This window comes from Danio rerio, chromosome 8, assembly GCF_049306965.1.
Source record: "Danio rerio strain Tuebingen ecotype United States chromosome 8, GRCz12tu, whole genome shotgun sequence".
NCBI lineage: Eukaryota > Metazoa > Chordata > Actinopteri > Cypriniformes > Danionidae > Danio > Danio rerio.
Genome location: NC_133183.1, coordinates 2,970,001 through 2,997,500, shown reverse-complemented (window position 1 = coordinate 2,997,500; position 27,500 = coordinate 2,970,001). Strand labels below are relative to the sequence as shown.

The following is a 27,500-nucleotide window of genomic DNA, read 5'->3' as shown; positions in this document are numbered from 1 at the left end:
ATCTAGTGGTCTTGAATATAGTGGTGTACCAGTTGGTAATATTATTATCCTACTAAAAATAAGTTCCTATAACTAAAGCCATTCCCAGTTCCTGTGAACATACCAAGAAGTGGGTATCCCCACCAATAGTTCTAGGAACTGTCTAAAAATATAACCCTCCTTCAGTATGAAAGCTTCAATGGTCTAGTGGTCTTGAATATACTGGTTTACCTGTTGGTCACATTGTTATGCCACTTAACAAATGAGTTCCTCTAACAAAAGTCATACCCACTTCCACAAGAACTAGGTATCTCTACCGATAGATCTAGAAATGGTAAAAATCTTACTTCAGTATGAAAGCCTCTATGGTCTAGTGGTCTTGTTTACAGTGTTTTACATGTTGCTCATATTGTTGCCGATATTGTTCTCCCACTTGAGCAAATGAGTTTCTATAACTAAAGTCATTACCGGTTCCTGTGGAACATACCAAGAATGGGGTATCGCCACCAACTGTTGTAGGAACTATTGAAAAAAAATAATTTTCCTTTTGTATGAAAGCCCCTATGGTCTAGTGATATTGAGTATAGAGTTTACCTGTTGGTCATATTGTTGTGCCAATTAACAAATGAGTTCCTACTGTATAACTAAAATCATTCCCAATTCCTGTGAACATTACAAAAAGTGCATCACCACTAATAATTGTAGGAACTATTAAAATCTTCCTGCAGTATGACTAGTTTTACTAAAGTTATTCCCACTTTTTGGCATGTTCACAGGAACTGGAAATCTTCATTAATAGTTCTAGGAACTATGGAGACTTTTTTGCAGAATGGAAGTCTTTATGGTCTAGTGATGTAGAGTATGGTGCTTTACCTGTTGGTCATATTGTTATGCCACTTAACAAAGGTGTTCCTATAACTAAAGGCATTCCCAGTTCCTGTGAACATACCAATAAATGGGTATCTCCACGAATAGTTCTAGGAACTATGAAAATGTTCCTTCAGTATGAAAGCCTCTATTGTCTACTGATCTAGAGTGTGGTGCTTTACCTGTTGGTCATATTGCTAAGCCACTTGTTGACGAGGGTTGGGGAAATCTCCTGCTCCAGGGATCTCATTCCCGAAAGTTTCTGAGGAACGGCGATGAGCATGCTGATGTTTCCGGCATAGGGCAACTGCAGTATATCACAGTTGAGCTCGTGGTCGGCCGCTGCCAGGTAACTCCCCTTGTTCTGCATCATGAGGACACGCACCTGCTTTTTCTCATTGACACGGAATTGCCTGTGGTGTGTCAGCTCCTTCGGGAACTTCTGCTCCCACGTACCTGTGTTTGTTGTGACAGTTGGAAACATGAAGTTATGGTGTTACTTGGGGCATACATGTAATATTATTCGTTCTAACTGCTAGTGTTTCAAGTAGGGGCATCCTGTCCTGTTCCTGAAAGGTCATCTCTCAAAATGACCGACTAATAAAGGTCTTTAGGACCATGAGCATGTCAAAAGTACCATTCATGCAAATGTGTGGATCCTTCCAGTTAAATGATTTGACATCTCATTTTAAAACTCAAGTTGATAATCAGATTTCTTGGTAAGATTAAGGTAAAACTATATGATCACAGTGCACTTTTCTCTTACTGTTGCTTTTGGAATTACTATTGGTTGAGCTTAGGGAAGGGTTTTGGTTCTCTAAATGATCTGTACGACAAGCTCTGCCTTGTGAACGTGTACAAAACGAATCCTAAGTAATGGATTTCAGATTTGCTAAAATGTAGACAGCACCCGCTAGTGGATTAGTCATCTGAAACGTACAACAAAACGTACCCTAAATAACCTATTTTCAAGAGTTCACACTTGTGATTGACAATAAAGCATTTGGCATGCTGTCTTGGGAGAGAGTCCTGAGCTCAGAAGCTCCTCAAGCATAGGGCTCCCCCCCGTTTGAAGGGCGAAAGGGTAGTTTGAGCTCAGGTAGGTCTCGAAGCTCCCCTGGTTTAGTTAGGGGATGCATAGATGCAAGAATAGAGAGGGCGGCGTCAGCGACACCTCCATCAGCACCCGCGTGTCCTCAGTTATATCCGCGCATAGGGCGGCAGAATAGAGGTCCGCGACACCAGCGCGTCCTCAGTTATATCCGCGCATACGGCAGCAGAATAGAGGTCCGCGACACCCGCGCGTTCGGTTATATCCACGCATACGGCAGCAGAATAGGGAGCGCGGTGTCCGCGACATCTCCCTCCCTCCGTCAGCACCCGCGCATCCTCAGTTATATTCGCGCATAGGGCGGCAGAATAGAGGTCCGCAACACCTCACTTCATTTTCATAACCGGTCACTTTCGTTTTCACATTGGGGTTGAGGGCGGCGTGATCGTTCTCTGCCTAGAGCGGCAGTTCAGCTTGCTCCGGCCCTGTATAGTGCCAATTTGGTTAAGTCAATTCACTTATGTCGCATGTCTTTGGACTGTGGGAGAAAACCGGGGAACGTGGAGCAAACCCAAGCGAGCATGGAGAGAACATGTAAACTCTGCACAGAAACATCGACTGGCCTAGTATGGACTTGAACCAGTGGCGTTCTTGCTGTGAGGCAACAGTGCTAACCACTGAGCCGCCATGTTGCCCTATCTAGGAAAAGGGAGGAGGAGTAGGGGTGGAAGGGGGGATTATGAAGAAAACTAAGGTAAGCAAGTCTGTTTTTTGAATCATCTGATTGGAGAATCATGTGATAGCTAATGTGAATCCAGCCGTGATCAGTCATAAGCATGTGATCCTAAAATTTAATTATAAATAAACTTCACTTAGATTCACAAAAAAAAAATGTAAACAGCACCCTCTAGTGAGCTTGTCATCTGAAACGTACAACAAAATGTATCCTAATGCCGAGTTCAGACTGCGTGATTTTAGCCCCGATTTTGACTCGCCGACAGGTTTTGAGAAATCGCAGATAATTGTCTGAAATCACAGGCAAATCGATGCTCGTGCACGTGAGTAACAATCACACAGTATGTACTATCAAAGACGCGATCTGAGAGAATTGCCGATGAGTCGCCGATGCCTTTGAGATATTTGGCATGCTAAATATCTGGAGCTGTCGGCGATTCAAATCATGCCGTGTGAAATGAGTTTTGACTGAAAATAACATCAGCGATCACCAACAGCCAATGAGAGAGCAGCATTCACTTGTATGTGTGCACCTGCAGGCCAGCGAGAGGTTGAGGGAGAAGTTAAAAGTGCTCATTTTTGGTTTATTTGGACCCAAGAAATGGAGGAAAAACTAGTTGAGGTTTGACAGGAGCAACCGTGTCTGTTTGACGTTTCATACAGAAAGTTAAAAAAGAAAGTTAAGGAGAAATGGCTAATTCCCTTCAAACCCAGGTGAGCAAATATGTACATTTTCTGCCCCATTAAATAACAACGTTAATAACAAAAGATATATGACCTGTTTTTCGCCGTGAGACATAGTTTGGATAAAGTTGTCGGGGATTCTTCCTATTGTAAAGTCATGCAATGTGAAAGCCCCTGTCGCTGATCCAACTTGCAGTGTAAACAAAGCAGAAACGCTACCCCAGATGGTCATGCAGTGTGAAAACATCTATGACACGACTACTTTGAAAATCACGCCGTCTGAACTTGACAAAAGTCACAGATTTCAAATTTGCAAAAAATGTAAACAGCACCCTCTAGTGGATTTGTCAATTGCAACGTGCAAACAAAGGTACCCTAAGTAACGTATTTCAAATTCACAAAAATATATACTGCACCCTCTGTTGGATTTGTAGAAAGGGTACATTATGTAGCACGTTTCTAAGTCGAAAATATCAAATTCACAAAAATGCACACAATGCCATCTAGTGGAATTGTCATCTGAAACATGCAACAAAACATATTCAGATTAGCATATTTTGCATTTTGCAAAAAAAGAAGACTAAGGCATGTATTTCCAGTGATCCTGTGCTGACATTTTACTTAGTACATGATAATTTGCTGTAAGTTTGCTGTAAGTGCAATTTAAGTTCTATATAATGACTATTCACATCAAAGGGCAAATCATTTTTTATTTCTTTATTTTTTAGGTTTACAGCTCAATGGACCCTTTTCACAAGACTGTTATGACGCGTTTAAATGTGTCTTTAAGATGCGATTTAAGATTTAACTATCTTAAGTCCTTAAAAGTCTTTTAATATTTAGATTTTTTTTTCTTTTCGGGTTTTCACCTTTAATGGATAGGACAGTGTAGAGCAGGGATCACCAAACTAGTTCCTGGAGGGCCGGTATCCAGCAGATTTTAGCTCCAACCCTAATCAAACACACCTAAACAAGCTAATCATGGTCTTGGGTATACTTTAAACATCCAGGCAGGTGTGTTGAGGCAAGTTGGAGCTAAACCCTGCAGGGACACCGGCCCTCCAGGACCGAGGTTGGTGACCCCTGGTATAGAGTATTGACAGAAAAGCAGAGAGAGGGGAAGGATCCCGCAAGGCGGGAATCGAACTCGGGTTGCCGTGAGCACCAGAGCGCATGTGTCGACGCACTAACCACTTCTGGCACAAACATGTTTAGATTTTTTTTAAACATATGCACATTTATTTGTATTTACAAGTGTTTTACATAATCTTTGCATCAAAGTACCGCTTATGCGAGGTGTTTCTAATACAGTGTCTATGGTTCAGGACAGTAAATTTGACATTATTCTCTCTTCTGGCTGACGGCGTCAGTCTCACATTATTTTTTTCCTTTTTCTAAAAGTCTTGATAACACCATTGTGGAGTTTTTCTTTTATTATTTGAGCTAATAAGATTGTTAAAAATATTTGTTGTACTTTCTATTTACTGCGCTCTAAGTTTTACCCAACTATGATGACTTCTGCTGCTGAGAAGCCCACAAATGTGAAAAGAGTCCATGAAAAGCACTAAAGTGGTCTATAATTGATGTACCTTTGAAGTAGAGGTAATTGAGGAGCATCACGGCCATGTTCGGGTCTACGCTCTTCAGCGGCTCCTTTATCAGACCTTTGGTGATCTTCTGAATCCGCTGATTGGCTTTCACAAGGAACGCTGGATCGGCAAAATCAACAGACTGTGGCTCAGCAAAATAGTACGTCTTAGCATCCGCCCGGAAACTGTCCTGTATCTGCACATTGCGTTTCACATAGAGGTCGTTAACCGATCGCAACGTGTAGCCGAAGTTTCGTCTGAAGAGCCTGTGCGTGAGTTTGCGAAACAGCTTGTGCACGGTCGAGTTATCGTAATGATTGCTGGCATTGACGAATTCTGCAAATCCCACAGTTTGGAAGAGTTGCTCTTGAGTGTTCGGACCCACTCCCAAACCCATCATCCCCATTGCGATGGAAATCCCAACCGGAGCAAGAAGAATGTTGTCCGTTTGGTTTAATCGATTGCGCAGTTTCCGATAAAGTCGAAACCCGAAGCGTGCATTGACAACGTTGATGCGCTGGAGGCGTGTTTGACCGTGGAATAGCCGCAATAGACGTGCTCTACGAATTTTAGGGTCACTAGGCTCATAGAAGAGGTCAAGGTCTGGAGCAGGGGTGGAGATCTCGTCTATATGATCGCCTTCACTGTAGTCGTCTTCACCCAAGATTTTATCGAAGTCTACATAATCTTCGTCATCCTGGCCCTCCGGGAGGTCATTCGTGACGGTGTTTTCCCGATGGAAGTCTAGGGGAATAGACTCCATGTCTGTGTTTTCTCCACCTGGAGATAGTCCACGCGCATCCACTGTCTTTTCCTTCTCAAGTGTGCTGAAGTGTGAACTCAAGTCTTTGACTCCAGCTAAAGCAGGGCTGTTCAGGAGACATGCTACAACTATCACTGGAACAAGCCACATCCTTTAGAAACAAAGAAAATGCATGAGATTTATTAGATTAGATTAGATTAGATTCAACTTCATTGTCATTACACATGTACAAATGCAATGCAACGGAATGCATTGCACTATTACATTTACATTTAGTCATTTAGCGACTTACAATTGAGGAGGCGTTCAGCAATTCATCAAGAAGAGGCAATACACACAAGAAGTGCTAGTTATACAAAAAAACATGTTCAGAATATTTAATGCTAGAGTAAGACACTGACGTCCAGCAATCTCCAGTCTCCGGCCCCTAGACTGCAGCTCTACACAAGACTTTTTGCCATGTGAGAAATGGTCGTGCCCTACTGAGAGTGGTTTCTCCCAAGTTTTTTTTTTCTTTCCTTCACTTTCGCCTATTGGTGAAGTTTTTTCCTCACCGCTGTTGCCACTGGCTTGCATAGTTCGGGATTTGTAGAGCTGCGCATCGATGGATTACTCTTCAGTGTTTGGACTCTCAGCAGTGAATATTAAAACACATTGAACTGAACTGAGCTAATCTAAACTGAACTGAACTTAGGCCCCGTTTACACTAGTGCGTTTTAGTTTTAAAACGGCGTTGTAGAATGAAAACGATCCGCGTCCACACTCGCGTTTTACCCAGCGTTTCTGAACTGCTCTCCGTCCACACCAAAACGCTGAAAACGCACATCACGTGACCACACACACACTCTCGGGCAAGCGCTCCAGCATTTCTACCCAGATGAGAGCTCTGCTTGTCTGACCGCTCATCACGCATCTCCCGCTGGATCTAATCTCACTATATTTGCTAAACGTGATATTTCATTCATGTTGTTGTCTTTATCTAACGACATAGGCCAATTCCCTGACTTTGGTCATTAGAATCTATTAAGTTACTTGTTCACGGGTAACATGTTTTGGTTAAGCGCAAAGATAAGTTAATGATTAATCCAGGTACATTGACTGATCGCTCGTCTTTATTTCCTACAATGTATAAACTTATTGTATGTTATACTTTTATAATTATCGATTATTAAAACTGATATTCAGCAAAAGAGAGGGTGCGTTTCGTATTTTCACTGAAATTGAAAGGAGGCAGTTGTTATCGGCTCCGTTTTGTTATAAATATCCACACAGTGAAGATGACGCTCATATATACAGCACGGCGCCTCAACATTTCTGCTGTCTGTTAAGTTGCTAATATTAAAATGAAAATAGGCAGTTCCTTAAATCATGTTTACATTTTATTGTTGAGAAAGTGAAACAACGTAGCCAGGGTGATGTGAATGAAGTTATAAAGTACACTGTTCCCTTTGAAGATTAACTCGTGTCCTCGGTATGTTTTCCATATCAAACTGAGAAGGGGGAGACTGCAGCCTTGATCAAACTTGCGAAGTCTTAACTTACAAGAAGAGGATGCGAGACTGAACTGTGTGTGGGCTACTTAATATTGAGGAAAAGCCCCAATCAGATAGGCGAACGTCTGCAGCCCCGCCTCCGTTTTCAGATGTCTCCGTCTTTCCCCATCCACACTGAGACGGAGCAGCAGCGTTTTAGAATGAAAACGGCCTCTCCAGCGTTTTCAAAAAGCTCAGTTTTCGGCGCTCGAGAACTCCGGCGTAGTGTGGACGGATGGCGTAACCGTAGCAAAACTTATGCGTTTTCAAACTAAAACGCACTAGTGTAAACGGGGCCTTAAACTCTGAAAACTGAAATGACACTTTTTCAATTCACCATAATCTTCTATGTTAAGCTGCTCTGACAAAATCTACATTGTAAAAGCGCTATACAAATAAAGATTAATTAAATTGAACATTAAAAGTAAGAGTGGATTTTTGAGGGAGAGAGAGAGAGAGAGAGAGTGCTTCCACAGGTGTTTTTGATTTTATTCATTGGGGTTAAAGAGATCTCGGAAGAGATGGTTTTTTAGTTTGTTGTTTTTAAGGATACCAGTTCAATACTATTCAATGATGTTGAATGATTAATTCTTCCCAACAAGTACTTTCAAATGCAAAAACATGTTCACTTATGAATTTATAGATAATAATAATATTAATAATAATAACAATTCCTTACATTTTTTATATAGCGCTTTTCTGGGCACTCAAAGCGCTTTACACAATGGGGGGGAATCTCCTCATCCACCACCAGTGTGCAGCATCCACCTGGATGACGCGACAGCAGCCACACCACACACCAGCTGATTGGTGGAGAGGAGACAGAGTGATGAAGCCAATTATGATATGGGGATGGTTAGGAGGCCATGATAGACAGAGGCCAGTGGGCAGATTTGGCCAGGATGCCAGGGTTAAACCCCTACTTCTTTTCGAAGGACATCCTGGGATTTTTAACGACCACAGAGAGTCAGTACCTCGGTTTAACGTCTCAACCGAAAGACTGAGCAGTACAGAGTCCCCGTCACTATACTGGGGCATTAGGACCCACACAGACCACAGGTTGAGCGCCCCCTGGCCTCACTAACACCACTTCCGGCAGCAAACCAGCTTTCCCATGTGGTCTCCCATCCAGGTATACTGACCGGACGCAGCCCTGCTTAGCTTCAGTGGGCGACCATGTGAGAGTTGCAGAGAGCTAGTTGCCGCCTAATACCTATGACTAGTAATCTGCAAATACAAACCTTTCAATGCAAGACACTTTCTCTTAACAAATAATACTAAACAACTCGTTTTCTATGAAAGCAAACCTTTCAATGCAAAACACTTTCCCATATGAAATAATACTTTGATTAGTAATCTATATTTGAAAGCTTTCGATTGAAAACTATAGATTAGGTGACTGACGGAATTATATTCCCGATTTAATCCACTAAATCCAAGCAAAACAAACAAGTGCTTAGTATGGATGAAAGTCACTAGATATATAGCGCCGTCCTTCTCTTAATGCTGAGGTTGCTCCGAGGGAGGCTGCTCGTAGTTAGTTTGCTTAAATCTCGCCATTTCGCTTTTATTAAGCTGTTATTTACTAGTTAATTAAAGTTATTAGTAGGGCCAGACAGAATTTCTGCGCAGAATTTTGTACAAAATCTGTAGATTTATGTATCATAACTAAAAACATAACATTCAGTCATTAATTTTCTTTTCGGCTTAGTCCCTTTGTTAATCAGGGGTCGCCACAGCGGAATGAACCGCCAACTTATCCAGCATATATTTACACAGTAGATGCCTTTCCAGCCGCAACCCATCCCTGAGAAACACCCACACACACTCATTCACACACATACACTATGGCCTATTTAGCTTATTCAATTAACCCTTAGCGCATGTGATTGGACTGTGGGGGAAACCGGAGCACCCGGAGGAAACCCACGCCAACACGGGAGAACATGCAGACTTCACCAGAAATGACAACCGACCCAGCAGAGGGCTCGAACCAGTGACCTTCTTGCTGTGAGGCGATTGTGCTAACCTTAAACTTAATATTTGAAATAAAAAATACTACCTTTTCTACTTTGATGTAATGTTTACAATGCAAATCTAATTAGACCCAGTACTGTTTTGTAAATAAATCAAGTGAACTTTTTCATATTAGTCAATAATATTACTGAAATTAATTAAAAGACATAAAAATTTACAGTAAATAAACAGACTCAATGATGGGCTGATTTCTGCATGCACAGATTCCATTACTAGAACAAGCCACATCCTATGGAAACAAAAAGTGCATGTACTGTAAAAAACATGCAATGTTCCATACAATTCATTCATGATGTCCCAACACAAATCGATTAAGCTAACTTACCAAATTTAAGTGGATTGAACATAAAACAATTAAGTTGTCCCAAAAAAAAATCTCAAGAATTGTGTTGTTTCAGCTCATTTTAAAGGTGCAGTCGGTGATTGTCTTCAGAAACATGTTTTGTCGTGCTGGTTGAAAGTCTATTCACATTCCAATATACTCCCATAAGATACCATTCAGGTACCAATTGTCATCTAAATTTTTGTCAAAGAAATGTAATCTAATTTTACACTAGTTTTATCTTAATTTTTTTTCAGTTTTAATTCAGATATCAAAAATGTATTTGTAATCATTTTAATGCAATTTTAGTTAAATAAAGCTACTCTGAGTCAAAGAGATTTACAAATTAAGTAATTAATGCAGGTCAGAAACCCCAAAGTAGTCACTGAAACACCAAAATCCAAAACAATTGCTGATCGCACTTCAGTGATTTGTTTGTTTTAAAGAAGCGCTTTACTTTCAGTTACATCCTTAGTCTGATCTCAAGAATATTACTGAATATCATTGAAATCTTACAGAGTTTTATGTTAGATTTGATCTGCTTACCTGCTCTCTCTCCTTCTGGAATCTGTGTGTTTGTGTGTGTGTGTTGGTTCTCCAGCTGGACTTTGAAGTGGTTCTTTACTGATCAAACAGCAGCGAGTTCAAACAATCCAGACAGACCTTCATCTGACTCATTTAACCCTTCAAATACACTTATTACTAGGTGTAATACTACAAATAGAGTTGAAGTCAGAATTATTAGCCCCCCTTATAAATTTTTTCCCCAGTTTTTGTTTAACAGAAATATATATTTTTTTCATCACATTTCTAAACATAATAGTTTAATTACTGATTTATTTTATCTTTGGCATACTGACAGTACATCGTATTAGATTAGATATTATTCAAGATGCTAGTATTCAGCTTTAAGTGACATTTAAAGGCCTAACTAAGTTATTAGGGTAACTAGGCAGGTCAGGGTAATTAGGCAAATCATTGTATAGCTGTGGTTTCTTCAGTAGACAAAACAAATATTGCTGATAAGGGGGTTAATAATATTGACACTAAAATGCTTTTAAAAAAATTAAACGGCTTTTATTCTAGCCAAAATAAGACTTTCTTCAGAAGAAAAAAATATTATAGGAAATACTGTGAAAATTTCCTTGCTCTGTTAAACATCATTTGGGAATTATTTGAAAAATAAAAGAAAAATTGACAGGAGGGCGAATAATTCTTTAAACTGTATGGGCCCTATCATACACCTGGCGCAATGTGGCGCAAGGCACGACGCAACTGTTATTTGCTAGTTTCAGCTTGGCGCAAGAGTCGTTTTGATGTTTTGCGCCACGCTGTTTAAATAGCAAATGCATTAGCGCTCATATGTGCGCCCATAGGCGTTCTGCTCTAAAAAGGGAGGCATGTTGAGGTGTATTGCTGACTGTTGCTATTTTGAGAAACTATAATAGACTGTTTTATAGACCAGAACAAAGCCGGTTTAAAGTCCAGCTCAGAGCTTAATACACACAAGATGTAGAGCAATACGCAAATATCTTTACATATGAAAACAATGAAAATATTAAGGATATACATATAGGATATAATAAGAATAGATATAGGATATAAATATAAAGGATTAAAATATTAAAAAACATATTATTTTCTAGCCTACATAAATATAAAAACCACTGCCTTCATGCCTTCATCTCGAAAGGCTTTTTCAGTTCATTCATAACAATTTGCTTTTGTATAATGTTATTATTATTAGCAGTATTGTTTATTATATCCATACTTATATTTGTTTTATTAAAAACAAGCTTAGATTTGTCCACCTGTCAGGTTTTAGACCGTATGGGGCACAGCATGTGTATTAGGATATAACTTTTTGAGCATACTTGGTCATTATTGTTCATTTATTCGTTTGCTGGAAATTAGAACTGAATTTAGAAATAGTTTTGAAACTAATTTTTGCGCTTAACAAACAAAATTAATTATTTATAGGCTAATTGTTGTCTGTGCGTAAAGGTTTCCCTATCCACGAGAGCGAAAGTGAAAGTGAATAATTTTTCTCTCGTTCTCGCGCAGCAGATGCTCTGTTTAACTGTTTTCTTGCTAGTGAAATGCTCAGTTTTTTTACTTACACTTACTTTACGTCATGTTAATAGCAAATGCGCTTATGGCGTGACGCAACTGACTCTTAAAGGGAATGGGAGATGAAACTCTGATTGGTTTATTCTCAAAACACACCTATAACTCATTAAGAAAATAAACTCAACCCTGTTAGACCACGCCCTGAATGCATTTGCGCCCTGCGCTTTGCACTTTGCGCATGTACCATCAAAATAGAGCCCAATATTTTACACTATAATACATTTTACAGTTTACTGTAGTAAAAACCGAAGTATACTATAGTATTTGTTATCAGTTAATACTACAGTAGGCTGGAGGATTCATTAGCAAAGAGTTGTAAATTCTGTAATATACAGTATACGGTACAACACTTTACAATATTAAAACACTAATATCTACTTTAAATTACTGTAATATTTGGTTTTGATGTGAGCATGTATTTGGCATTAAAATAATATTGTTTGTGTTTATTTTGGAATAGTTGACCCGCCGATTGCCCCCCATCAAAGAAGCCAAACCTCGCCTGCAGAAGCTCTTCAGGGATTTCTGGCTGTATTCTGTGGTCATGGGCTTTGCTGTGGAAGGTTCTGGTAAGGAAAACAGCAGAGCTTTTATAATGCCACAGTCCACGCTTTCATTCTTCATCTCATAATAAGGAGTTTATCAGACTAATTACATTTTAGGCTTCTATATTAATGCTGCTCTGTGCAGTCCAATAAAACACAACATCTTAATGCCTCACTGCTGTTTCACTGTTTTCTAGAACAGGGATTCTCAAACTTTTCAGCCCGCGACCCTCATAATAACAATTCCAGTGACTCATGACCCCCACTATCCTCGGAGGTGGTTATAAACATGCAAACACTGCACACAATGGTGCACACACACCATTAGGATATAAACATGAGCGTATTGACAACACGCAAAAAGTGCAAGTCGAACAACCACAGAATTTTTTTTTTAAAGTCATTATTTATTTGTTTAATTTAATATTTAATGTTTGTTGAAGGAGCAGCGTCAGCAGATATTAAGCAGACAGTCTACTAATACTCAAACAGACCATCAAAATAAAGTGTTACCAGTTGGTTTCTCATACACTGATTATATTTTTCATGCAGATTTTCATCTATTTCACTGATCAAAAATGTATTTTTTATTCTTTTAGTTTTAGTTAATGCTTCATTTTTTTAGCAATCGAATTAAATTTGATCAGATTTTCAATTTGCATCCTTTAGGACACAATTCATTAAGTTAAGAACTTATATAGCAAAATATTAGCAAAATATATGACACTGTTCGGCGATGCAGTGGCGCAGTAGGTAGTGCTGTCGCCTCACAGCAAGAAGGTCGCTGGGTCGCTGGTTCGAACCCACTGCGTAAAAAAACGTGCTGGATAAGTTGGCGGTTCATTCCGCTGTGGTGACCCTGGATTAATAAAGGGAATAAGCCGATAAGAAAATGATGAATGATTGACACTGTTCTTGTGGTTTTTGGATATTTTAATGAAAAAATCCGACATAATGTGCCTTTAAACAGACCGATCATAAGTGTTTCTCTGTCACAGTGTTTATATAAATGTGTTTTAGGTCTGTGGCCTGAGGAATGGTACGAGGGTGTGTGTGAAATCGCCACTAAATCTCCTCTGCTGACGTTCCCCAGTGGAGAACCGCTGCGCTCAGAGCTCCAGTATAACTCTGCGCTGAAGAACGACACCGTCACTCCGGTATACACACACTCTCTGTCTCTGTGTTGTTCTACTGTCAGTGGAGACAAATGCTGATAGTCAAGGTTTCCACAGTCATGTAATTTTTGGAATATCGTGGAATTTAAAGTGGTGTATTGCAGAAACTAAAAGTCAGGGAATTTTTATACACACACACACACACACACACACACACACACACACAGTTTTTTCTTTTTTTAAATATTTCCCAAATGATGTTGAACAGATTCAGGAATTTTTCACAGTATTTCCTATAATATTTGTTCTTCTGGAGAAAGTCTTATTTGTTTTATTTTGGCTAGAATAAAAGCAGTTTTTAATAGTTTTAAAGCCATTTTAAGGTCAATATTATTAACCCTTAAGCAATATTTGTTTTGGATTGTCTCCAGAACAAACCACTGTTATACAATGACTTGCCTAATTACCCTAACTTCACCCTAATTACCCTAGTTAAGCCTTTAAATGTCACTTTAAGCTAAATACTAGTGTCTTGAATATCTAGTCAAATATTATTTACTGTCATCATGGCAAAGATAAAATAAATCAGTCATTAGAGATGAGTTATTAAATGTCAAATGTGTTGAAAACCTGATGAGGTTCGAGGAAACTTGGAAAGACATTAGAAAAACTTTGTTATTAAATGGATAAAAAAAACAAGTGCTTATTTGTTTATTGGTAATTGAAAATTGAGAATTTAGTAAGAATTTTGCCTTGCAACGATTTAGTATTTTGCATTTATGCTTGCGTACTGTTTTACCTGAAATACACTGCCAAAAATGTCTTTCTTACTTCAAGCTTTTGTCTTGTTTCTAGTCCAAACATCTAACAATTCTTAAATTAAGAAGCATTTAACATGTTGTCATGTTTTGTGAAATAAGAAGTCAAAATGAATTGTTTTGCCTTAAAACATGCTCAATAATTTAGCCCACAGGCAGAATGTTTAACTTCTTTTAAGGAAAAACGGACTTACTTGTTTTTCCCTTTTTCTTATTATAAAAAGTTATATTTTCTTTATTTTTTCTTATATATTTTTCAGTAGAACCATAGTTAAAGGGATAGTTCACCCAAAAATTAAATTTGACTGTCTATTTACTCTCACCCAAGTGTTTCCAAAAATGTACGAGTTTCTTTCTTTTGTTCGACACAAAAGAAGATATTTGGAAGAATGCTGAAAATCGGTAACCATTGACTTCCATAGTAGGAAAAAACAAATACTATGGAAGTCAATGGTTACCGGTTTTCAGCATTCTTTAAAATATATAATTCAGTGGGGTGAGTAAAATAATCTTATTTAAAAGTGTAAACAACATTATTTTGCTTAGCCCACAGACAGAATATTTAGCTTCCTTTAAGGAAAAACTCTTTATTTCGACCTACTATTTTTGAAAAACAAGGTAATATTTTTACTCATTTTAAAATGCTTCTTGATATAAGAACTTTTAGATATTTGGACTAGAAACAAGTTTACTGCTCCTACTAGTTCTCCCATCTGAAAAGCTCTTTTGTGTTTGTGTTTGTGTGTGTGTGTGTGTGTGTGTGTGTGTGTGTGTGTGTGTGTGTGTGTGTGTGTGCGTGTGCGTGTGCGTGTGCGTGTGCGTGTGTGAAGGCGGAGTTGAGTGACCTGCGCAGCACCATCATCAATCTGCTGGACCCGTCACCTGAAGCTGCCGCTCTCATCAATAAACTGGACTTCGCCATGTGCACATACCTGCTGTCTGTGTACCGGCTGGAGTACATGAGGTCAGAGTCGCTGCTCAGTTCAATATATACACAAAAAAATCCCCAAATTAGCAGTTTTACCTATTTTGTGATTTATATTTTTATTTTTCCCTATTAATTAGTGCTTTTGAATTGCATTATGGGATCTTGATCCTTCATCCAACAATTTTAACCTTGAAATGTTGTAAAAAGTGACTTTTATGAACATTTTAATAGTTTTAAGTGATATATTGTCTAATGTTGGTGTTGTATATTACGCTGCAAATACAGTTTCTGTTATTTTAGTCTGTAAAATTCAGACTTATTTCTCTAAATATTATTTTTTATACATTATATTATTTCAAATGGCTAAAATGTCAATAAAAGTCACTTTGTTAAACTGTAGAGTTGAATTTTCTACATCAAAAGTGGACAGAGCAGAGATCAGCATCCCATAATGCAATTCACAACCGGAAATACGTGTCGTCAGAGGGGGAAAGCCTTGCCTATTAGTCTTGTTTTTGAATCTGCCACTATGCTGACACATTGGCATCTGTAGCTCCGCCCTCTATTTGAAAAAGAGCACAATCTCATTTGCATTTAAAGCGACAGTCACTAAAATGCCACCATCAGGATCAAACCCTAAAGGGTCAGTTTCAGAGAGTTATAAAGCATTATTTGTGTGCTATTTTGAGCTGAAACTTCACATACACACTCGATTTTTCTCATCTTTTCTGGCCTGTTTTCTTCTTCCTTGTTCTCTTTTCCTCTACAGGATGTTGCACTCCAATGATGCCGACCGCTTCCAGGTCATGTTCAGATACTTTGAGGACAAAGCCATCCAGAAAGACAAATCAGGTCAGAAACTCTGAATTCATGACTGGTGATTTTAGTTTCAGGCATCATTAAAATGAGTGTAATGGACCTTTTACGCACTTCCGCATTTTTCGAACGGAAATACGTCAGTGTAGTGCATTAGAACTTCCTGTTATCATAGCATGTAAATATGACTTGAAAACAACATTAGCCCTGTTTATTTGACTGTGAACAATGTTGTACTTTGATAGTCATTGGCTGCTAATCTGATTTCGCTATTTAGAGTTTGCAAATAATACTTTAAAGAAGTTATTTTGTTAAGGGGAAAGTCTGAATGTGCAAATATAAAACCAACTTTACCTCTATCCCACCTGCAGGTAAGATTGTTCATAGTGTATTTAGTTAACGCTAGTCAACCATGTGTACCGTTATGCATTTCTACCTAAACAAATGAATGTTAATAATATAAGCTGTTCACGAAACTCAACTAATAAAATAAAATTTTTTTTTTTTTATAATGAAACAATTTATTGCTGTGACATCTAGTAAATACACTAAATTTGATCATACTAGCATGTGTGGAAGTATTTAAAACAAGTGTGTTACAACTGGCCCTGTGTTAGGTTCTACCCTTCTCTCCCCTATTTTAATTGCATGTATTTAATTACTTATTTATTTAACTTCGGAAGACAACTCAGGCTCGCCTAAAACACTTTAGCTGCCATTTCTCCGCCAAAAAAAAACTCATACCGGAACTGGGTTTACACGTTGTTGACGTACTTCCTGTTTTTGTGTAAAAGGACTATACAGCCTTACATTTTGTGTTTATATATACAGTCAAGCCCGTAATGATTCATATCCCTGGCAAATTCTGACTTAAAGTTACTTTTATTCAACCAGAAATTTGACCAGAAATGATTCAGGCTTCTCCTGAAAGATTATAAGGTGACGCACAAGAGGAATCAATGTGGAAAGAAATATTTCCTTAAAAATATTTGAGTAAATATTTTTAATAAGTAAAAATATTTATTTAAAGGTCCTCAGATGGTGAAAATCATCATTTGTAAGCTGTTTGGACAGAACTGTGTGTGGTTATAGTGTGTCCACTGTCATATTGGACTGATAGAAACATAGTTAGTCTCTTTTTTTTATTTCCTAGCGTTAAAATCGGATCCAAATCCCTATCATTTTTAAGGCCGACCAAAACGTGATGTAGAAGTGCGGTTTCCCCGCCCACTGAATTGATTGACAGCTGCATATTAACATGTCTCCGTAGTAACGCCTATAGTCATGCAATATCAACAAGACAGGACTTGCGCAAAGCAACCGGGATTAAAAGATCTGTTAAGCTCTCTGTGATCATCAATCATCATCAAATGTGATCAAGAATGAGGTTTACAAGTTTAAAATGTTTTTAAACCGTGCATGTTTGTAATAAAGATAGTAAAATTGCTGTAATTCATCACCACAGCCGCGTGTCAAAACAATTATAAAAGAAGACACATCAGTCCTGGTTTGTGGACGTTTATTCATTTAATTCATTTTCTTGTTGGCTTAGTCCCTTTATTAATCAGGGGTCGCCACAGCGGAATGAACCGCCAACTTATCCAGCAAGTTTTACGCAGCGGATGCCCTTCCAGCCGCAACCCATCTCTGGGAAACATCCACACACACACTCATAAACTACGGACAATTTAGCCAACCCAATTCACCTGTACCGCATGTCTTTGGACTGTGGGGGAAACCGGAGCACCCGGAGGAAACCCACACGAAGCCAGGGAGAACATGCAAACTCCACACAGAAATGCCAACTGAGCCAAGGTTCGAACCAACGATCTTCTTGCTGTGAGGCGAGAGCACTACTTACTGTGCCACTGCCTCGCCTTGCGGACGTTTAATCAGGCTTATTTTGTACATAACATAATGGATATCCATTGGACATTAACCTGTATCCTGTCACATTTGCTGTGCAAAAACTGTGCAAAGTTAAACGTGTGTGTGTGTGTGTGTGTGTGTGTGTGTGTGTGTGTGTGTGTGTGTGTGTGTGTGTGTGTGTGTGTGTGTGTGTGTGTGTGTGTGTGCGTTATAAAGACATTGTGTGTGACTCATGGTTGCAGAAAGGCTTGAATTATCTCCACAACAAATACATCAAATAATCACTGGGAAAGTTCTTACTGTAGTAAGGGAGATCTGCTTCATTCTTGTCTGTCACTGTGCTGCTTATCTACGTGAGACGCAGCATAAGAAGGCTACACCCATCTTAGCAACACAGAGAGATCTCTAACCACCTCATTTGCATTAAAGGCACGGCGACAAAAAAACAGTGCCCTAACAGCTAAAATTGTACAGATTTAGAAAGCTATAATAAATAATCTGATTTTGAGTTGAAACTTTACAGACACATTCTGGAGACACAAAAGACTTATTTTAAATCTGGAAAAAGGGGTAAAATAGGTGTCCTTTATGTCCAAATTTGCCAGTATTTAAATAGTTTTAGGCTTAACTGTGTGTATAGAATATGCCAAGAATGTGTATAGAACTAAAACTGAATTTTAATACCATATTTCCCCTTATTCAATCATTTTCTTATATATCTTTCAGTATAACATTAGTTAGATCAGGGGTGGCCAACCCTGTTCCTGGAGATCGACCTTCCTGCAGATTTCAGTTGCTACCCATATCAAACACACCTGAACCAATTAATTAGGACCTGAACACCACGTGATAATTACAGGCAGGTGTGTTTGATATGGGTTGCAACTGAAATCTGCAGGAAGGTCGATCTCCAGGAACAGGGTGGGCCACCCCTGAGTTAGGGATAGTTCACCCCAAAAAAGGGATAGTTCACTAAAAAACATTATTTTACTCTGTTTACTCCCCCTCGGGTGTTTCTAAACATTTATGGCTTTCGTTCTTCTGTTGAACACAAAAGAAGATATTTTGAAGAATGCTGAAAACCTGTAACCATTGACTTCCATAGTAAGAAAAACAAATACTATGAAAGTCAATGATTACCGTTTTTTAACATTGTTCAAAATATTTTCTTTTGTTTTTAACAGAAGCAAAAAGAAACTTGAACATGTTTGAAACAAGTAAAGGGTGAGTAGATGATGACAGAACTTTCATTTTAGCGTGAACTATCCCTTTAATGTCCAACTCTTGCTTCATTTTCTATAACCAGCAAAGTCATAGTGAATAAGCAGCTGTATCTCTGCTTACCGTGTGTGTGTTTGTGTAATATCTGTGTTTTTTGTGTACGCAGGCATGATGCAGTGTGTGATCTGCGTTGGTGATAAAGTCTTTGAGGTTTTCCTGCAGATGATGGCTGAGAAAGTGAGTTCAACACCTGAACCCAGAGCAAAGTCTAGAAGGGATACAGCTGTGGAAACTGACAGCAATATAGCAGGAGTTTAATGACACGCTACAAAAATAATTCATATTCTTACATTACTGTGATGGTAGGGGTAGACGTTAATAAAATACACTTAATGGGTAATTTAAAGAATAATATTAAAGAGCTCATATTATGGGTTTTTGAAAATGCCCCTCCATGTAGTGTGTAACAGCTCTAAGTGAACTGAAATATCCAGCTAAGGCTTAAATCTGTAAGTGTACAGTGTTTAAAACGGTTGATTCAGCTATAAAAGAGTCGACTCATAGTGCTTCAAATGAGTCGTCTTGATAACGAGTCATTAGGTGTTTCGCCATGACATACTAACGAAACCAAGTTATTCACGTGCACGCGCAAACCCGGGAGATTTGAAACCTGAGGCCCCGCCCTCTGACGCAGAAACCCACACACACACACACACACACACACAAACAAACATGCCGGTCGATTGAAGTCACACTGCAGATGGATATTATTGAGTCTCTACCCAAAGATGAAACCTCAGCATTATAACCAAGCAGTTGGAAACTACTGGAAACTACATGCTACAAAGAATACTTCGTTTGTTAAAGGAAGGATCAGTAAAGGCTCCTGATGGACATGTCGAGAAATGGAGGAAGAAACCGATCCATGTCCTAAGTGTAAGTACGTGCGATTAAAGTTGTTGCCTCGTTTACTCCAGCTTGCAAATGTATTTAGTTGTGATTTGTAACTTGTTACCGCGTGTACTGTATCAGGTTAACTCGCTATATTCTCATATCGCGTGCAAAGCCACTTTAAAAACGCGACGCGTGCTGCTTTGTTTACGTTCCCGTGGAGGAGTGTAATGTATGTGTTAGTGTTTGTGCGTGCGTGCGCGCATTGTCTTCTGGAGGAGGGTTGTGTGTGTGTGTGTGTGTGTGTGTGTGTGTGTGCGTGCGTGCGCGCATTGTCTTCTGGAGGAGGGTTATGTGTGCGTGCGTGCGTGCGTGCGTTTGTGTGTGTGGACGCGTGCGCAAGGACGAGGGCAATCCGTGTGTGTCTGTGAAAAGAGCAGAATGTGACAAGCTAGGAGATCTCCTCGCCAGTTTTTGGAGTTTTTGCTCAATAAAATAGTCAGTCGTCTGTATTTTCAAGTCCATCGTCTGTATTTACATTCACCCACTGGCAGCTAAAATCTACGCCTTACACTATCGAGCGTGTATACACTGTGTCTTCTATATTGTTGATTAGCTGCTGGGCATTTCACTCTGTCTCGTGCTGAAGGCTGTCAGTGTCGAGCAATAGCAGCAGGCTGTCATCGGTCCAATCAACGCAGATTAGCTTCGCGCTAAGGAGGGGTTTGCGAACAAATTAATCACTGGACGATTCATACGGTAGTCGCTGCGATAATTAGGTAAAAATAAATGCAGATTATAAGACCATGAAAGTGTTTTTTGACCTTGCATGCATATTAAACTGTTGTTGGAGAACCTTACAACCCAAATATGACCCTATTTCATGTATAATAGGGGCTCTTTAATAATACACGTTATAATGATTGTTTTTACATTACTGTGAGGCTTAGCGTAGGAGTAGACTTTTATTAACAGGTAACTTAATAAATAATATGAATAATACTCTTGTGTATTACTGTTTTTACATTACTGTTGAAGAAGATTTTATTCTCTCTGTATGAAGTATTTTCTTCTATTTTCTCTTCTCAAAATGTATGTAGTGTTTGCAGCAAACATGCCAGCGTGTGTTAAAAATACTGTGTAAGATGAGGATGCCTGCACAGGAGCAACACTAGGAGAAGGCTATGCTGAAGAATGATTGTGTGGAATAACTGAATATATAAAGTACTGATTATATATGTTAAATACTTGTATGAAGCTATATGTGTCAGAAGCTAGAGTGAGTAACATGTTATCAAGTGATTATGCTATCATGACAATGTATGTAAACACTTAGTCCATTTGCATGAGTTGCATCTATGGAGAGAGAACTTTGGTTTCAAAACAGTTGCTGACATTTACATTTACATTTAGTCATTTAGCAGACGCTTTTATCCAAAGTGACTTACAAATGAGGACAAGGAAGCAATTTACACAACTAAGAGCAACAATGAATAAGTGCTATAGGCAAGTTTCAGGTCTGTAAGGTCTAAGAAGGAAAGTATTAGTAGTATTAGTTTTTTTTTATTTTTTTTAAATTTTTTTTATTTTTTTTTGGTACAGTTAGTGTGATATCCAGAGAGGTAATTGCAGATTAGGAAGTGTAGTGGAGAGTAAATAGTTGAGTTTTTAGTCGTTTCTTGAAAGTAGCGAGTGACTCTGCTGTTCTGATGCAGTTAGGGAGTTCATTCCACCAACTGGGCAGATTGAGCGTGAGCGTTCGCGAAAGTGATTTCTTCCCTCTTTGGGATGGAACCACGAGGCGACGTTCATTCACAGAACGCAAGTTTCTGGAGGGCACATACATCTGCAGAAGTGAGAGCAGATAAGAAGGGGCAAGGCCAGAAGTCGCTCTGTAGGCAAACATCAGAGCTTTGAATTTCATGTGAGCAGCAACTGGCAGCCAGTGCAAACGGATGAGCAGCGGAGTGACATGTGCTCGTTTAGGTTCATTAAAGACCACTCGTGCTGCTGCGTTCTGGAGCAGTTGAAGAGGCTTGACAGAGTTAGCTGGAAGCCCAGCTAGTAGAGAGTTGCAGTAATCCAGTCTGGAGAGAACAAGAGCTTGAACAAGGAGTTGAGCTGCATGTTCAGATAAGAAGGGTCGGACCTTCCTGATGTTATAGAGTGCGAATCTGCACGATCGAGCAGTTCTAGAAATGTGGTCAGAGAAGTTTAGTTGGTCATCAATCGTTACTCCAAGGCTTTTCACCATTTTGGATGCAGTAATGGTTGCCCCATCCATCTGGATTGATGGATTGACATGACATAGACCTGTGACATCTCGCTGACCATAGCACGCTGGCTGGGAGCTAAGAATAACAGGGCCACCTAGAGTAAAAACCTATCCAAAAATGGTCAAAAGTTAAAATGAGACACCTAGGGGTGTGTGAAATAACCTGTATAAAGATTGTGGAAAACACAGAAACTTTAGAAAGAGTAAGAGAAAGAGGAGGAGAATGCTATGAGGTCTGCTCTGCTCTTTCTCGGCTTTATTATAGAGAATAAAGTCTATTTTCTGATATTCAAAACCTCTGGTCTGATCATTTCTAATTGATAAGAAGTCGATTTACGACACTGTGATGGTTAAGTTTAGGGTTGGGGTAGAAGTGAATGTTAATAAAATACACTTAGTGGGTAATTTAAAAATAATTTCTCGTTAACTTCCATCCACAGCTGTATCCCTTCTAGCAACAACCCAGAACATTACTGATGGCTCATCATTATTGATGCGTTCTGTTGCTTTCTGTTTCAGCCCAAGACTAAAGAGCATGAGGAGGAGCTTGAACGCCACGCTCAGTTCCTATTGGTCAACTTTAACCACACCCACAAGAGGATCCGCAGGGTGGCAGATAAATACCTGTCAGGACTCGCAGAAACGTAATGCTCTTCTCTGCTTGGTGCACACTAGAGAGATCCCTAAGTAGACAACACTTTAATCATCATGTGGACTGAGCAGATTCATCCAGTATTTGTGTGTTTCTTTAGAGTATTGGTGCTTTTCTATGGGTACTGGAGTGTAAATAAAAGCTGTGCGACACTGGCGCAGTAGGTAGTGCTGGTTCGGGCCTTAGCTGGGTCAGTTGGCGTTTCTGTGTGGAGTTTGAATGTTTTCCCCTTGTTGGTGTGGGTTTCCTCCGGGTGCTCCAGTTTCCTTCACAAGTCCAAACACATGCGCTATAGGGGAAATGAGTGAGCTAAATTGTCTGTAGTGCATGTGTGTGAATGAGTGTGTATGGGTGTTTCCCAGTACTGGGTTGCATCTGGAAGGGCATCCGCTGCGTAAAACATATGCTGGATAAGTTGGCGGTTCATTCCGCTGTGGCGACCCCTGATTAATAAAAGGACTAAGCTAAAATGCAAACAATGAATGAATAAATAAAAGCTGTGTGTTTGTGCTGTAGGTTTCCTCATCTGTTGTGGAGCGGAAGAGTTTTGAAGACGATGCTGGATATCCTGCAGACTCTTTCTCTTTCTCTGAGTGCTGTCAGTACAACACAACACATAACACGCACAACACATAACAACACAACTAAACACACAACACAAAGCACAGCACAACGTACAAAACAACACACACTCCCACACAAGCAAAATGACAGTGTATTATTTGTTTGTCAACAAAACACACAACACAAGAACATAAAACGCACAACAACACAACACATACAGTACACAAGCAGTATTACAGTGTATTATCTGTTTGTCAACAAAACACACAACTCGCAACACAACAAAACATTAGGTACAACAAAACAAGTCACACGACTGAACACACAACAAAAAACAACACACTACAACTAAACATACAAAACAACACACACTCCCACACAACCAATAATACAGTGTATTATCTGTCTGCGAACAAAACACACAACACAACAAAACACAAGGTACAACAAAAGTCACATGACTGAACACACAACAAAACACAACACAAAACAAACAACACAACACAACTAAACACACAACACAACATACAAAACAACACACACACTCCCACACAATCAATAATACAGTGTATTATCTGTCTGCGAACAAAACACACGGCACACAACAAAACACAAGGTACAACAAAAGGCACACGACTGAACACACAACAACACAAAACACAACACAACTAAACACACAACACAACATACAAAACAACACACACCCACACAACCAATAATAGTGTATTATCTGTCTGTGAAAAAAACACACAACACAACAAAACACAAAACAAACAACACAATTCAACTAAACACACAACACCACATACAAAACAACACACACACACACACACACACAACCAATAATACAGTGTATTATCTGTTTGTCAACAAAACACACAACACAAGAACATAAAACGCACAACAACACAACACATACAGTACACAAGCAATATTACAGTGTATTATCTGTTTGTCAAAAAAACACACAACACAGCAACACAATAAAACACAAGGTACAACAACACAACAAGTCACATGACTGAACACACAACAACACAAAACAAAACAAAAGAACACAACACAACATACAAAACAACACACACCCACACAACCAATAATACAGTGTATTATCTGTCTGTGAACAAAACACATGGCACACAACACAACAAAGCACAAGGTACAACAAAAGGCACACGACTGAACACACAACAACACAAAACACAACACAACTAAACACACAACACATCATACAAAACAACACACACACTCCCACACAACCAATAATAGTGTATTATCTGTCTGTGAACAAAACACACAACACAACAAAACAAACAACACAATTCAACTAAACACACAACACCACATACAAAACAACACGCACACACACACGCCCACACAACCAATAATACAGTGTATTATCTGTCTGTGAACAAAACGCACAGCAAACAACAAAACACAAGGTACAACAAAAGTCACACGACTAAACACACAACAAAACAAAACACAACACAACTAAACACACAACACAACATACAAAACAACACACCCACACAACCAATAATACAGTGTATTATCTGTCTGTGAACAAAACACACGGCACACAACACAACAAAACACAAGGTACAACAAAAGGCACACGACTCAACACACAACAACACAAAACACAACACAAAACAAACAACACAACTCAACTAAACACACAACACATCATACAAAACAACACACGCACACACACACACACACACACAATCAATAATACAGTGTATAATCTGTCTGTGAACAAAACACACAGCACACAACACAACAAAACACAAGGTACAACAAAAGGCACACGACTGAACACACAACAACACAAAACACAACACAACTAAACACACAACACAACATACAAAACAACACACTCCCACACAACCAATAATAGTGTATTATCTGTCTGTGAACAAAACACACGGCACACAACAAAACACAAGGTACAACAAAAATCACACGACTGAACACACAAAACGCAACACAAAACAAACAACACAACACAACTAAACACACAACACAACATACAAAACAACACACACACACACACACACAACCAATAATATTGTGTATTATCTGTTTGTCAACAAAACACACAACACAGCAAAACACAAGGCACAACAACACAAGTTACACGACTCAACACACACACACACACACACACACATAATCAATGTTGTCAGTCTGTCTAACCCTCCACCTGTTAAACAGGACATCCACAAAGATCAGCCGTACTATGACATTCCGGATACCCCATACAGAATCACCGTCCCGGACACACACGAGGCGCGGGAGGTAAGACGAAACCTTATTAATTCATTAATTTATTTATAATAAATATAATAACTCATATAACAACTCACAATAACACACACACTAGGGTTGGGCGATCAATCGACAAATTTGGCATCGTACGATGTCTAACGTGAAACATCGCGATGGACGATGGCATCGTCGTCATAGGCGGTAGAGAATTAAATGTGATTTAATTGTAATTCATAAGGAATTAATTATTTGTAGCCTACAGTTTCAACTACCTGACCAGCATGTTCTTTGTTTTACCAACAATCAAATCATAAATAAGTAAAGATAAGCTACACACAAATGACCACCTGTCAATCACTTTTCCAGCGGGACTCTGGCATGAATAGGCAGAGTGATCTTTGTCGTTATAATGGCGTCGATAAAGTGGTCGGTAAAAAAGGTGCACAACCAACAGCAACCAACCAACAGTCTCTGAGATTTTCGGTAAAATGACTAAGTACAAGCATGAATGCAAAAAAATTAAAGCAGTGTACTGACGCTGTGACATGTTACCTGATAGATTCAAAAGAATGAAGAGTCTTAAAGATTAATTAAAGACGCTATAGTGAGACGCCATCCAGCGGTACATCCTTGATAAACTGTCCGACATGCACTGCTCTCTGGGGTTTTGTGCTCAAGCACCTGCTGACTACTGGAACTCAGACGCTGCAGCACATGACAGAGTGTGTTTGTGTGTGTGCGTGCAAGCGTGTGTGTGTGGTTTTCAGCAGTATAGTGTGGGCTGAGATCTGTTCAGAAATGCTATATGAAACATCAGTGTGGAGGTGGATCGTTTTCAATCTAAAATGCCGTTTTAAAACTAAGCTTTATTACTAAAACTAAAACTCTATTCAAGAGTTCACACTTAGATATTGACAAATGTTAGCAGGTTTGGTCCCGGGAGAGAACCCTGAGCTCGGAAAACGAAGATAAGGGAGTAGCTTTAGCCAGGCTACTTATAGTAAGTTTAGATTAATCTGGCTAACTAATGATTGTAGATGAGAGACCAGCTGCGGTCAATCACATCACATGCTCCTCTCTAAATTATTTTGTGAAACTTCACGTCTAAGTGTGTGTTTTTCGTGAGCAGGTTGCTGCTGCGACAAGGGCAGGGCGGAGGATTGCGATGCCGGCTCAGCATCGTGATGTCTATCGGCCATCGGTGGTGGACGATGGCATTATCTATTGGCCAAACCCTAATACAACAACATTACATAGTGCCAGCAGATCATTTAAAAAATGTCAGGACAATTAGAACAACCGTGCCAAGGGAAACACAAACTTTTGCTTGAAGAGATGTTGTGCTTTTGTTGTTGTTGTTGTTTTTTTTGTACATATTTCCTATTTTTTATCTTTGTTTTTAATCAAGAGTCTGATTGAAATATGTGCATAATGTACAGTGCATCCGGAACATACTGATAGCGCTTCACTTTTTCCACATTTCTTTGTGTTACAGCCTTATTACAAAATTTATTTAATTAATTGATTTCCTCAACATTCTACACACAATCCTCCATAATGACAATGTGGAAAAAGAGTTTTTGAAATTGTTGCAAATTCATTTAAAATAAAAAAAGCTGAAAAATCAGATGTACATCAGTATTCACAGCCTTTGGTGTAAAGCTTTAAATTGAGCTCAGGTACATTCTGTTTCCACTGATCATTCTTGAGATGTTCCAGCAGCTTCTTTGGAGTTCACTTGTGGTCAATTCAGCTGATTGGACATGATCTGAAAAGGCTACACCTGTCTATATAAGGGCCCAGGGTTGACAGTGCATGTCAAAGCACAAACCAAGCATGAAGA

General features: G+C 39.1%; 2 protein-coding genes across 8 annotated transcripts in view; one reads left to right on the top strand and one right to left on the bottom strand.

Annotated features, from left to right (window-relative positions):
* Positions 1–10,143, bottom strand: part of serpind1 (serpin peptidase inhibitor, clade D (heparin cofactor), member 1) — a 19,073-nt gene extending 8,930 nt beyond the window's left edge. Inside the window, exons 1-3 of one of the 4 annotated variants that reach the window (XM_005166737.6) lie at positions 10,106–10,143; positions 4,906–5,819; positions 1,029–1,302 (exon numbers count right to left, since the gene is read on the bottom strand). In XM_005166737.6, the coding sequence (XP_005166794.2) occupies positions 1,029–1,302; positions 4,906–5,818 (1,187 nt within the window). In that variant the 5' untranslated portion in view covers position 5,819; positions 10,106–10,143. 4 annotated transcript variants of the gene reach the window in all.
* Positions 1–27,500, top strand: part of pi4kab (phosphatidylinositol 4-kinase, catalytic, alpha b) — a 158,510-nt gene that overhangs the window by 60,799 nt on the left and 70,211 nt on the right. For all 4 annotated transcript variants that reach the window (XM_073909892.1, XM_073909891.1, XM_073909890.1 and 1 more), the window contains 8 exon segments: positions 12,150–12,258; positions 13,255–13,391; positions 14,998–15,131; positions 15,865–15,947; positions 19,168–19,238; positions 22,687–22,811; positions 23,336–23,417; positions 25,604–25,687. In XM_073909892.1, coding sequence (XP_073765993.1) covers positions 12,150–12,258; positions 13,255–13,391; positions 14,998–15,131; positions 15,865–15,947; positions 19,168–19,238; positions 22,687–22,811; positions 23,336–23,417; positions 25,604–25,687 — 825 coding nt within the window.